Source organism: Silurus meridionalis, chromosome 27 (assembly GCF_014805685.1).
Source record: "Silurus meridionalis isolate SWU-2019-XX chromosome 27, ASM1480568v1, whole genome shotgun sequence".
Taxonomy (NCBI): Eukaryota; Metazoa; Chordata; class Actinopteri; order Siluriformes; family Siluridae; genus Silurus; species Silurus meridionalis.
In genome coordinates this window covers 3941970-3956808 of record NC_060910.1, presented here as the reverse complement: position 1 = coordinate 3956808, position 14839 = coordinate 3941970, and the positions used below count along the sequence as shown (strand labels likewise).

The window sequence follows — 14839 nt, the reverse complement described above, 5'->3', positions numbered from 1 at the left end:
ATTATTATTATTATTATTATTATTATTATTATTATTATTAATAAAAAATTAACTGATTGAATAAAACTACAGTTTTGACCCTGAATAGATGATGCTTATACAACAATTGGTGTGTGTATATGTATGTGTGTGTGTGTGTGTGTGTGTGTGTGTGTATATATATATATATATATATATATATATATATATATATATATATATACACACACACACACACACACATAGTGCTCGAGTTACACGGTTCGACTAATATTATTTGGGATTTTCAAATGACGATACAAGAAAAAAAAAAAAAATCGTAGGTAGTCAGGGATTACCTGTGTGTGTGTGTGTGTGTGTGTGTGTGTATATATATATATATATATATATATATATATATATATATATATATATATATATATATATATATATATGAGAACTAAAGATACTGGCATATAACACTGTTCACTACTTTATACACAACCCATAAGTGAATTTTTGGATGTGTAATAAGGAGTAAATGCATTTGTCAATGTACTATGTATTACATATCCATTAAAACGTAGTAAGCTGCACTTGTTGGTAAAGAGCTCGACAGTCCTGGGAATCAGTCAAGGAACAATGTGGACCCCAGGGAACAGCCACACGCAACTAAAAACTTTACAGTAAATAATCACTAGCTCATTTTTTTTGCCTGTTAATCCTCTTTCTGGTGGTTCGCCCACAAACATAGCACCAGACTTGTTTGTGTAACTGTAACACGAACCCATCTATCAATCTCTCGCCAGTCCGTGGTCTGTTGTCCACATGCTGTGACTGGAGCTGAGGCCAAAAAATAAAAAAAACTTACATTTTGCTCTATGCTGCTTTTGATTCCTTTACAACTGAAACACCACAAATAGTCTGACCTAGACATCTGACCTAGGGGCTGTAGCTTATTCCCCCTCGAGGTCCTTCAAAGTATAAGCAATTCAAATATTAACAGAAGAGTGAGCAAAGCTAATAAAATAACAGTCTATGTTCCTTAACAGCAGCATTAAGGTATTAATAGTTCCTCAAACATGCCATTTTATATACTCCCCACTGTTTGCTAGAATGTCTCGTTTTTGCCACAGTACAACATGGAAACGAAATTTTTAGCTGCAACAAGATCTTTAGCATATGTTTTTGGTGTCTTTCACCTGATATCATTTCATCTTTGGTGTGAGAAATGTGGTGACATCAACACAGAACCCTTATAGGATGAATGTGGTTTGCACACCGCTATGAGTGTGATAGTGATAGTACCACTATATCTGCATATGCAAAGTACTACCTTTGGTCATACTCTGAATAATATTATTGCTTCTAAAAGGCATAACGTTGTGAAAAAAGAGCATGGTTCGATATAAAAATCTGTTTGGTAAAAGCAGACTTGCTCATGTATAAAAACCGCTAAAATAAAATCTCACCTCCTATACAACTCAAAATGTTGTTGAAAACTGTACAAGCGGTACAACTATTTCTTTCAAGGCAATTTGGTAACCAGTGACTCTTCCTTCCCCAAGATAGTCCTGGACATCAAGAGATTAAAGAACTACACATCTTGCAGAACATTACACCCAGGACGCAGCAATTCCTTTTTAAAGCTATTCAACAGTTTGTTTATCATGAATATGAGACAGGAACGTTTCTATCAGAGGCTTCATTCATTACAGGCAAGCACTGCATGGTCAGCCCAGGTATTTCTGAATCACCTGTCTATTTGACAATCTGAGGTGGCATAATAGCTGTCTTTGGAGTGGTCTTAGGTTCTGTCTCTGACACTGCCTCCTTGCCTTTCTTTCTAGGTGGTTTTTTAATAGGTGTTTTCTTCGGTGTGGCATCTCCTGCATCTCCTATCTGGGTCCCATTTATGGCCTGCATTTCTGGGCTTTGAGGCTCAGGGTTGGTGGAGTCTGTTACAGGGGAAATTATCTTCTGAAGGTTATTGGAAGTTGGTAGAAGTTGTTTGTTGGCACCAGTCACTGATCGCTTGGCCTTCTGGGGTGGCGTGGGCTTCTCCCTGTTGGCCTGAGGGGTATAAACCCCGTTTGATTTGATTCCAACCGACAGGCCTTCGTTGCGATTCAGGCTCTGGGTCTTTTCTTTGAGCTGGGCAGCAAGAAGTGTGGCCGCTTCTGAGTTTATATGAGGATGCATGATATTTGGACTCATGCGTGGCTCTTTGGTAGTGTCACTACTTTTCCTATCTGAGTGGAAGTTTCCGATTTTCTTTAATGCATTCTGGACAGCGCCATTGATGTGCTCGATGGGGTCAGAAACTTTGTGGGCTTTGGTTTTGCTTGGAGAATCATTCCCATCACCCTTGCTATCATGATTACTCTGCTCACTTTTCTTGCTTGACTTCTCCTTTGATCGCTGCTTCTCTTCTGTTGTGGTTCTTTTCTTTTCTTTTGGTGGGGATGGTGCCTGTCCCTTTTCTGTTTGGCTGACTCCAGAAGTTCCATGGATCCAAGACACCTTTGGTTTGGTTGACGGGTCCGGAGGCCGAGGTTTGGCCTTCTCAGAAGATGTTGTCTTATCACAGGGTTTGGTCTCAAATGTGCTGCTGTCCTCTTCTTCTTTGGAGTTTTTAGAGAGGCGGGCAATTCGGGCATAAAGAGCTCCCATAGCTGATTCCGACCCACTTGTGGAGCCTTCACTGTCTGATTTCAGCAGTGGCTGCTCACTGCCATCGTTGACAGGTTTTGTTGTTAATCTTGTCTCCTTAAGGGAGGTATATTCTCCAGCATCATCTTCATTAACAGCTATTAGATTCTCTGTAGTGGCACTGGGGCTTGGTTTTGCATTGCCTTCATTCATGGTATCTAAATGAAACATAAGAAATAAATGGTTAAACAAAAAGAAAAAGCCTCAATCTCTGCATTTTTACTACTCTATCAACATCAGGGTCTATCCAGAGAACTTTCACGCATTACTGTTAAAAAAAAAAAAAAAAAGATTGCCTGGGAACTGTTTCCGTCTATTTTTCTGCCATCGAACCAAATTGCTTTAAAAAACACCAATTGTTATTCTCCCTCCTGCTCCATTATTTACACAAGAAAATGATTCATGACTTGGCCACATTCCCAATGCTGACTCGACCGTTCAGGCCATTTCCTGTTTGTATTTTCACAATGCACACACAGTGCACAAGCCTGAAGGCCTGGCATTACCACAACAGTGAGTCTGTTTTCACAATCGCTTTCCATCAGCCTTGGTTAGCACTAAAATTGTTCAGAGACTCCCCAACTCCCTAACTGCTGCTTCCTGTCGAGCAAACAGGCAGCTGGTTTTGACAATAACTCACCTTCATTGGGTATGCAGTAAACTGGGCCATCTTCGGTTGTCTCGAAAGAGGAGAAGGACTCCTGGGATGACCAGGACGAAGTCTGGTGCTCGATGGCAGACGGAGGCTCTATGAAACTGCAGTCAAATGTGTTTTCAGGGTCATGGCGAGATACTGAAAAAATAGGAGAAAAAAAAACCTCATGGTCATGATAGGCAGGCACTACCGAAACAAAAGCTCTTTTTACGATTTACAAAAAAACAGATTCTTAAAGTGAGTGGATGCTACATGAATGGAAAATGAGCAAATGTCATGGAAGGTTTGTACATATATTGCCATTTGGTCAGAAAGCAAACAAAGTCTTCCATGCATTAGGCAATAATAATCCTTAATACTCTTATATAATATACAGCCATCATACTCTTTCAAATTCTTTTCTATTAGAAGAAAACAGAATGCAGTTGTGTTCTTACATAAAAGTATAACTATTCAAGAAGTACATAATCATATGATTTATGATTTACTTATAGCTAAGAAAATGTTCTTATTATTTGACATTAAAGGTGGGCCGATTAATCAAGGCTCGAAAGTCGATTGCTGGAACTTGCAGCAAAAATCCATACCGATAGTTTTTCCGGGTTGTGTCCTTTGTTTGAGAGGCTGACGCTGTGATTAAGAGAGCGGCTTCTAGAGGCGAATCACTGATCCCACATGGTGTTTGTTTTTACGAGCGAGACTGCGTGCTGCAAGGAGAGCACTACATGACATTTATTAATTATTTTTGATAATTTATATAATAATATTTATTATGATTCATATATTTATATTGATTTAATTTAGCACTTTTTCATAATTCAGTACAGTTCAGTTTTTTTTTTTTTTGTAATAATGTTCAGGGCTGTTTTACATGGAGTGTAATTTTAGTTTTTTTATCCAGTATCCTTTTTACTAATTATTGGTTGATTTATCAGATATCACCCAGGACCATATCTGATAAATTGGCCTCTTTTTGACAATCTCACTGGAAAATAGGAGTTAGAATAAGAGATAATCTTTAAGTATTTAAAAAAATCATTTGAAATATATGTAATTATTTAACCTTTTAAACTGGATAGATTTGTTGAGAACAGGTCTCCAAACCTAATATAGGTTTAGAGTGTTTATTTTAGCCCAGACTCCTTGTCCGATTCTCCTGCTTGTGGCTGATATTGTTTTCTGCTGATCTAGAGAAGAAGGACATCTGTGGGACGCCTGTGGTTTATCTTCCACATCTGCTTTCAAACAGGAAGAGGTGGAGAAGATGCTAAATACCCAAGACTGGCCTGTTTACAGCCCTCTGACATGATGCAAGCAATTTTTCTTCTGAACCTTTCGAGAAGGCTCTATTCATAGCTGAAGATGGATAGAGCCTTTTCAAAAGGCACTTTCATTATCATTCGTATTTAATACTCGCTTTCACCAGGACATGGACTTATTCACAGAGTGAGTAAATCAACGTACAAAGCCAAAAAGAATAGCATCTGTGGTAAAAATGCAATCCAACCAGATGGCCAGTGTAAATCAACAGCACATACACATCGGGACTTAACTCAAAGAAAAGACCCATACCAATTTTCGAACATATTGTCCATACAAAAGAATGCAAACAAATGGTCTTTGCTATAGAGACGTTCAAACAGCAAAAACGTTCATTTTGCTAACTCACTTGGGAATGTCACACTATAAACTGGCACAACATGCATGTGATAACTATGTGCTAGCAGACTGAAGGCTTTGTTCCTGTGGGGTTAGCGGAAGGCTGACAACTGCAGGCCTTGGTGAGCATGGAGACAGCCCCAGACTGGCCTCGACGCCACTACAAACCCATAATCTGCCATGCAAGTTAGACCGAAATGCATTCTTGGCACATCTAGCCTGCACAGCTGTCTATAAAATGCCCCCCAGAGATACCAGGCCAGGTTTAAGCAAAATCGAACCTTAGAACTTCTAAGAAATGTTCCAGAGATATATGAGTGATGACTTGCAGTTGGTTGAAATGCAAAGACAAGTTAAATACCCCTTAACATTTTAAATCATTTTGATTGATTGATACTGTTCAGGGTGGCATGCTATACAGGGTGAATCCCTGTCTCACAACTAGTCACCCTGTATAAACTCTGAATTTACAGTCCTTTATCAAGTGACTGTTTTAGATGTTTTAAGGATCTAAAATCATATTATCGAGCATGTCATTTATTTTCAGTAACCAATCAAAACGCTGCACGAGTGTTAACGAATTCACAGAGTGTTACACATGCAGAACATGGTGTACTGTAGTTTGACAGAAGTTTGACAGAAGTTAAAATAAACTTCAAACACCGGAAACTCACAATCCACGCAAGAATTAATTCCTATACGTGGATCTTCACTAGCATGGAGGTGGTTTGGTTTTAAAAGGTCGGATGTTAGTAAATGTAATTGAAATGTGAAGTAAATGTCTCCCCAAATGTAAAAAAAATGCAATAAAGTTCAAATACGTGAAAAAGCCACTTCAGTACAGTAACCAAAGTCAAAAATCCTTTTGACTCAACTACATTTTGGTAAATCAGTTTCTCCTTTTTATTTATGATTGGATAAAAACTTAACTGGTCAAACACCCAGCAAACCACCAAAGTCTACTTTGGATACTTAAGTAAATTTGATAGCAAATACTTTTGTACTTTTACTCAAGTGAAATTGTAAAGGGACACATTTACAGGAGTAACATTTTGCATTATATTTCTCTACTTTAACTCAAATACATGATATGTGTACTTCGTCCACCACTGTTTGTACTGCACAGTTCAATTTTACAGCAGAATAGTGATTTTTACTGTTCTCACTCACTTGAATGCTTCAGTTTTATATAATAAATAACCTGTTTTTCAATATATTGTTTCAATTCATTAGTATACTATTAACATTGTAAAAGGGAGCTGGTATGATATAAGAAATAAAAATGTTTAAATTATGCAAAATATCGTCTGATTATCGGCACAATCAAAGAAAAAACTGAGATATATGTTTTTTCCAATCTTACACACCTCTATTACAAAACTTTTAATTTGATGTGGGCTGTACCAATCTTTCTCCAGTCCCAAGTTCATAAAAGCCCACCCTGATCAATCACAAAACTAAATTTACTGTAGTTAGATAGGAATTATGCATTTGAATGGCCTCTTTGCCTGAGCAACCGAGAAAGTTAAAGAAAGTAGGCAAGTACAGCCTTCTGTGATTGGATAGAGTTCGAATATTAAGCTATGATTGGCCAGTTGTAATCGTATTTAACATTTAACTCTTATTTCATTCATCTTTAGGGGGCTATCACAGGGCACCATGAACACACAATTATTTATACCAAAGCAGCCAATCCATCTGATATAAAAAGGATCCAGATGAAACCAGATGTAACCTATCTGCTATACCCTAGGATATAAAACACAATCAAGTATCGCTCATGATTGGGAAGGAATCCCATTCCCATTACAGCCATTTTGGACATTTGTGTATATCATTGAAGATCCCAGGGATTTAAACCAGATTTAATCTTCAAATTACATTCCTTTCCTAAAGCCAATGACTGTGAGCAGATTTAAACCAGATCTAATTAAATAAGAGAAATATTTGTCCTTTAATGAGCTAAAGAATGTACTTTGTGCTGTGGGAACAAACAAACATGAGGGAAAAGAGTGGCTGTGCTCATGGTTCATGGCTCATGCAAGAATTTGATGGTTAGGTTTATAACTATTGGCTGTACATTCAAAAATGTTCTGTAATCAAATTATGCAATCAAATTCTTTCCCACACGGCATGGTAAAATAGTTCCGCCCTCTGTTCTACAGGAAATCTGCCTAACACTGCCTACATCCTCCCGTTCGTGATATCAGTGCCAATTTGCTCCTTGTCAAAAGGCGCAGACGAAAGGCTGCTTGTCGGTTGAGTAAACCTGATTCGATATAACCATACAGTCGATCTGCTCTTTTTAGATATTAGCATGTTTTATGAAAGATCACCGTGCAGCTCTTGCTTTACGAGCCACGCTAGAGCAGATAAATCACCACACCAAAGAAAAATGAGGTCCATTCGGTCACTTCCTGTTTCAGCTTGGCCCAACCCCCACTCTTCTGGAATGTTCAGGATGCAGCATCCTCTCTGAGGGTAGGGTTACAAAAAGGATAGAGGGGGAAAAACTAGAGAAGAGGGAAAAACTGTGTGTGTGTGTGTGTGCGTGTGTGGGGAGAGGGGTTTAGACCATAGCGCAGCATGCAGCCTGTGAGAAAAGCAGTCACTAGAAGGTTGCAAAAAATTGTGAAAGAAAAAAAAGAACGAAGGAGTTTTAGGGGAAAACCATAAACATATACATACTCCACAAACGACTTTCGGTGGATTGTGTCTCCAATTTGGCTAGTCATAATTTAACATCACCGTGATTTGCTGACGTAAGACTTGTTTTCTTCAAAAAAAAGTGCCCCTCCCCCCAAAAAAGAAAAATTATAATAATAAAAAAATACAATACTTACTTAATTAATTAAATAATTAATTAATTAACTAACACATTTAATAAAAATAAATAAATAAAAATGTATTATTTTTTTATTGCCCAATTTTTTTATTGCTTTTGGCTTTTAATATATATATTTTTCTAGGTTTTTGCAGCTTGAGGAATTTTTATTGAACTTCAACTTCATCTTTATTCAAGTTGAGAAAAATATTGTTTTGGGGTGAATTTCTACACAGACTTTTTGACTTATAATGGGGTAAATTGGCGTGAGGAAGCATGTGTCTCTCATAGGGTAAGAAATGACTTCAGGCAAATCCTGGCCTTTAGAACCAGCACTGGCTCGTGATTTGTCCACAGGCCACACATGAACATAACTTTGAACGAAACCCAGTTTGTGGAGTCGAAACTTTAATCATAACCAAACCTTCTTATAATGATGCATTTGACTGGGGAATAGTTCATGCAGAAAAAAGTAAATGACTAAACACAATAATTGGGCACATAATGTAGTGTCACAGGGGCTTTTACCCACTTTGACTTCAAGAGTTTTATCTTTTTAGGCTGGGAGCCATAATGTGATGTAAATGCAATGCACAATGTGGAGAGCTTTACAGTAACAAAATGTCTAAGAGAATGTTAATGACACACACCATAGTATAGTCTAAAAAATAATGCATGACTGTATAATAAAGCCTTTGTAAAAATATTATATTATATATTATCGTAAATGCTGCTTAGACTGTTTTTTTTTTTTTTTAATTGTTTTAAAGAACTAATGATCCTAAAAGAATCTTCAGGTGAATTACCTTTTTTCGACCCACGATGACCAACTAATTATGTGTACACAAAATATTCATATAATGCAAACATTTATCAACATGGATCATGAAGCCTGGCTCTGTCTTGGAAGCTTATTGGGCAGTTTTGAGGTGGTGGATGAAAAAGGGTTCTCAGTGAGCTCATAGACTTCCTAAACATTAACAGCATCCCTTTATAAAAGAGCAATTTTACTTAAATTAACTTTAAATCTGCTGTTGTATCAGCACTACCAATCAAACCATCACACTGTATCTGTTTATCCTTCTTCTTGTATTTATTCTTTTCTATCTACAATGTAAATTGTGCTGCTGTAATATGTGAATTCCCCTCTAGGATGAATTAAGTAATCTGTCTGTCTGTCTGTCTGTCTGTCTGTCTGTCTGTCTGTCCGTCTATTGGAAAACAATTGATCCTGAAAATTGTCCTTTAGTCATAAAATAATCGCTTTTGCTTGCCTTAAAAAAGAATTTTTAGTCATAGTGAATATTGAGGTCAATAATTGTTTCCTATAACATTATTTATGATAAATATGGAATGAAAACTAAATGTTTTGTCATTACCCATGGTTGTATGACTGAGTGGAAGACAATCAAAGGATTCTCCATGACAGTTAGGGGACAATAGAAATTAAAGTGGTAGGTTTTTGCAGTAAGTTTGACCAAAGGTTTGTTTGCTGATGCTTCTGCTTTGGCTGTGGCTGCAATGAAAGGAGACCAGAAGTGCCAGCCGGAAGTGGTTCCTTATGACACTGAATTACATTGTTTTATATATGCTTGCAATATGGCTGCTTGAAAACTTTGTTGGTTCCACAAAAATCCGCTCAAAAAACCAATACTCCTAATGTAAACACTTGTGATGGTAGGATTGGTGAAGTTCAATGTCACACCAACTTTTATAAACATAGACCTTTAAAGGGTTGGGTTCTCTATAGAACATTTATGGGTTCCCCCAACTTCAGAGGGTAAGAGTGCTGATTACACACTGATTAGCTTTGCTGATAGTGTTTCCAAGGTGTTTATTTGGACACCTTCATCACCACCAGCCCAGAAAAAAAATCCTCTTAATAGCCAGCTTGCCGGCATTGCACAGACCACAAGAGCTTACCACAGGGGTTCTGTCTTGGCAAAAACAGAAACCGTCTTTGATTAAGATTCACTTGGAACCTGAGCTCTGAACCACAGGGGTTTTAATAAGGAATAGGGAAATGAGAGAAGAAACTGGAGGAGAAAAAGTGCCTATTTGGACTCAATAATACAGACACGCGGCGCTACAGGGAGCCAAGAGCAATATGACCGGTACCGAGAGCATTCCTTTTAAATGAAAGCAACAGAACCATGATCTAGTAGCCATGGCTCATTTATTAACCCAACGACAGCACTTTAATGCTGGTCTCAAATCAAACATACGGAGAAGACAAGCATTAACGTTTGGTAGCAATAAGGTAAGGAGACTTGTGGAAGCACATCAGTCGAGAACACCAGATCCCACAAACATGCACATTAAAACCAAGTAAACTAATCCAGTTTATATAAATAACCCCGGTCCAGAGTGATGCTGAAGAGCCACAGTGGACAGCTATTAATAAAAGCAGCACTGCGTACTTAAGCCTAAGAAAGTAAAACAACATGTCCATCACAAATACAACCCATTTATATAGAGGCTCAAATGAGAGCAGTTACAATAAAGCCAAGCATGGGCTGCTAACTGTTATGAAAAACGACACATTGTACTTACGGTAGAATCCAAATTCTGAGTGTACTGTTTTTCACTTCATCAGTTATGAAAAACTAACGCAATTTTGCCAGATCTTTCTCACCCAAGATGACATCCCGTTCTGAGTAACTGGAAGTCAAAACACATTTGTTATTCTTTCCTAAATGCGGTAGGAAGGAAAATAGAATGCTGATTAGCCGGGGTGTAAATCATTAATCCTGACAGAAAGCGATTGTTGTGCACTGTGTAATATGAAAGTAGCAGCAATATACATCTGGACATGTATTTTAGTATCATGCTAAGGCCTACTATTTAAAAAATACGGCTGTCTAAATAAATTTTTACCTCAGTTTTTTGATTATGGGGTATATTTTGTCATTTTTACCTCATTGTATATACTAATTTAATACTAATAAAAATAAAAATATAATACTTATAGAAACTATTTAAAATGCATTGCAATTTTTTAAAATTATGTATCTTGTATCAGGAGACCAGAGGTTGGAAAGTTAGCAATGAGCACTAGCATGCTACAACCAAATTTTAGCAATTTTTTTTTCCTGGTTTGGTCATTTGTCAGTTCCTGCCTATCAAACATCTATCCAGAAAGTATAACAGGCTAAGACATTCATCTTTAGAATCCATCTTGTTGAGCCTATCAAAAGCTCTATCTGCCCTCTTCCTCATACATAAGCTCACAGATGGCAATGATTGGCTAGTGACTTTGTGATTAACATGGGGGGAGAGAGACAGAATGTGCCATACCTCCCATCCTGATACCACATTCAATTTTTCTCTCGACCCTGAAATTCAAATGTCTGTTAAATCACCTGGATTCAGACTTAAAACCTCACAACTCCATTTGTTTATGCAACCTATTGCCATAAATGATGCTAGATAAATGAACCTTGATTTGTATGCTTTCTGGTACATCTGGGTGAAATCAGGCTCAAACAGCCCACTGACATTGGACTCAGACAAGTGGATCCTAGCACAGGCCCAAAAAGAAATACACTTCTTGTTGTTTTCTAATGACAAATGCTTTAGGCACTTTTATCCAGGTTCTTTTATTTTCTCAAATGAAAAACATAGACTAACCGACGACTTTGGGAAGTTTCTGTCTGCGCAGAGGGATTCTGGGAAGCTTGGTGCTGATCCGGCTAAATCGTCCACAAAGGATCCTTTTGGCCTTCTTACTGCTGGTTGAATTATCCTGGTCTGAACTGTAAACAGAGATGGACAAAACAATCATCTCTACACTTCAGGCTCTGTATGTTCTGCATCTGTGTGGTCCAATGGTTCTGAGTCCAAAGAGCTTTTTTAATTTCATTAGAATTTAAATAAAAAGAAATACAAACAAACAACCAAAAAGGTGACCTGAGGCCATTCTCTTATAGAAAAATATTTAATGATGGGGACCAGTAATTACAAAATTAAATTTACTTTGAATTTGATATGGAAAGCTGGCAAAAAAAAGTTAGATACTTTGATCACTTTAACATATCCCTATAAGGTATGTGGTAGCTTAGTGGTTAAGGTGGAGGGTTATTGATAGGAAGGTCAGGGGTTCAAGCCACGGAATCACCAAGCTGCCACTCTTGGGCCCTTGAGCAAGGCCCCTGACCCTCTGTGCTCCAGGGGCGCTGTATCATGGGCGACCCTGTGCTCTGACCCCAGCTTCCGAGCAAGCTGGGATATGCGAAGAACGAATTTTAATATGCTCTAATGTATATGTGACAAATAAAGGCTATTCTATTCTATAAGCTATAAAGTTCAAATCTCAGGCACACAATCATGGGCCCCTGAGCAAGGCCTTTAACTGCTTAGCTGCTAAGTTGTATGAATGAGATAAATGTAAGTCGCACTGGATAAGTGTGTCTGCCAAATGCATATGTATATACAATTAGTCTTATACCAGCCTCTGTTTTTTTCTCTCTTGAAATAAGTGAACAGCTTGTCATGCTAAAACAAAACTAGACAATGCAACATCTGCCCATTTTGTTGCTTTACATCTGGCTGTTACAAAATCCTGACACTGGAGGCTCCTGAAATATTAAATAAGTGTTGCCAGAATACAGTTGGTACTACTGTCAGAATCACTGTCAAGTCCTGAGTTCAAATCCCAGCAACATGAAACTGCCACTCCTGGTCCCTTGAGCAAGGCCCCAACCCTCAACTGCTTGGTTGTGTGAATGAGAATTGTTAATCGCTCTGGATAAGGAAGACTGCCAAATGCCATAAATATGAATGCAAATAGCTCAGTTAATAAGCTGTTTGATCAGAAGCTCATGAGTTTAAATCCCAGCAACACCTAGATGCCCCTGCTGGGCCCTTGAGCACGGCCCTCATATCCTTTGTTAACGATAATTGTAGGTCACTTTGGATGACATCATAAATAATAATGTATCTGAAACATGGAAAGTGGTAGCTTAGTCAATAAGCTGTTGGACTGATCAGAAGATCGTGAGTTTAAATCCCAACGACACTAAAATGCCACTGCTGGGCCCTTGAGCAAGGCCCTTAACCTTGAACTGCACAGCTGTGTGAACTGAGATAATTAGAAGCTGTTTTGGATAAGCGCATCTGCCAAATGCCATAAAATGACAAATATAACAGCCTGGAGGGCATCACTGATATCAGCTGCAATGAAAAAGCTTGGTCGTTTGATTAGATGTTGGTTATTAACATACCTAATGTAGTCTTTTTTGTTACATAGGCAGCAGCAGCAGAGCAGAGCAAGCAGAATGATGAGCAGTAAGGACACCAGTGTGCCTGCAGCGATCACACCCATCCGCTGGTTAGGATCTGAGGACAGAGGGGAAGGAATAAATCTTGTATGATTAACATCAGAAATAGGACAGGAATTGGTTTCACTACTGGCTACAAGGAAAATATTTGGGAAGGCAAAAAGCGATTTGGTACATCGTATACAAAGTGTGTGATTATGATTCACACACACACATCTTTGGTTAGGTGATTTGTCTCACAGGGTTAAGTATGTGTAATTGTTTATGATCACGATTGTCTAGAGGAAAGCTTTACCATCTGTTCATACAGAGAGGTTATAACATACATAGCAGGATTTTACTACAACGACTCCTACTCTCCTATATATCCTAGACTTTCTCTGCCTGTCTGTCTTTTGTACTTTGTTTAAATGTTGTTTTCCCACTTTTCTTCTATGCTCTTTTCCTGTATTTCTTTTTCCTGGAGTATTTCTCTCCTCCCTGAGAGAGCCGCACTCGCTCCCGCTAAAGCAGGAAAGGAAGCCAAAAAACACAGCCATAAAAATCAGACACCACTCTGGAAACGCCATCAGGGCAGCCATGCTAAAGGCTGCAGCTGTCTACTATACTGACCTACATAGAACACACACACACACACACACACGGACACACACACACGGACACTCCTAACAACGCATGTTACTAGCAACAGCTGTGTTTCATTCAGCTGTAAAACTTTGTTTTCAGGGTTTCGGTGTTCGGAAAAGTTCTCATGTTTGACAGTCAAAGCATTCAAAGTTATCTGCAAAGAATTGTGATCGTGTGATTGCTACGAAGGCCCGTAGTAGCAAAGCGAAAACACAACAACAAAACCAACACAGACACAAATTCTGATATACAAAAAACATGCCAAAAGCACAACGGATTTAGGAGCAACGCTAAAACCAGAAACACAACAAAACAATTTCGATAAGCAGCAACAAAACCAAGAACACAACAATAAATACATGTAATATGACGACACGGAGAAATGTTAAACAAAAAAAAAACCCCAAATTCAAAAAAACTAAACAAAACAGCAGATTAAAAATATTAAAAACCACAACAAAGCTATATAATCAAAGCAAAACATTCCAACAGCTGTAACTCGAAATTAAAAAGGCCGTCCCTAACTGCACAAGTTGTTGCTGATTGGCTACAAAGTGCATCATCTGAGAAATGGAGAAGACCGAGATTGCACATATACATTATATGGACAAAATTTTGAGAAAAATAAGCATAAGAGTTTGTGCTTTCTGAACATCCCATTCCACATTTAGTCCCCATTTCCAGTCATAATACCCTCCTCTCTACTGGGAAGATGCTCCACTAGATTTTTGAGTGTGCTTGTGGAGATTTGGTCATCAGGTACTGACGTAGGTGAGAAGGTGAGGAGGCCTGGGGTGCAGTCAGCGTTCAGAATCATCTCAATTGTTTTCAATAGGGTTGAGTTCAAAACTCTATAGCAGGAGATCTTCATTTCCAACCCAAAGTATATCTGACTTTGTGAAGAACAAGTTTGGGTCTCCTAGTTCAAGTGAAGGGAAAATTTCATGCTAGCACATCCACAGATCCTATGCAGTTGTGTGTCTCCAAATTTGTGGTAACAATTTGGGAAAGAACCACATATGGCTGGAAAAGTCAAGTGTCCTAATATTTTTGTCCATAAACTGATTTTTATAATTGACAGTAGATTCAGGAAAGGGTATATTGTGCACTAATCTGTGTCCAGTC

General features: G+C 38.2%; 1 protein-coding gene across 1 annotated transcript in view; it reads right to left on the bottom strand.

Moving 5' to 3' along the window:
• Positions 1-1253: 1253 nt before the first annotated feature.
• scarf2 (scavenger receptor class F, member 2) overlaps positions 1254-14839 on the bottom strand; it is a 31218-nt gene continuing 17632 nt past the window's right edge. Inside the window, exons 8-11 of the mRNA XM_046842088.1 lie at positions 13031-13145; positions 11439-11563; positions 3311-3463; positions 1254-2828 (exon numbers count right to left, since the gene is read on the bottom strand). Coding sequence (XP_046698044.1) covers positions 1720-2828; positions 3311-3463; positions 11439-11563; positions 13031-13145 — 1502 coding nt within the window. The 3' untranslated portion in view covers positions 1254-1719. The remainder of the gene's footprint in view (positions 2829-3310; positions 3464-11438; positions 11564-13030; positions 13146-14839) is intronic.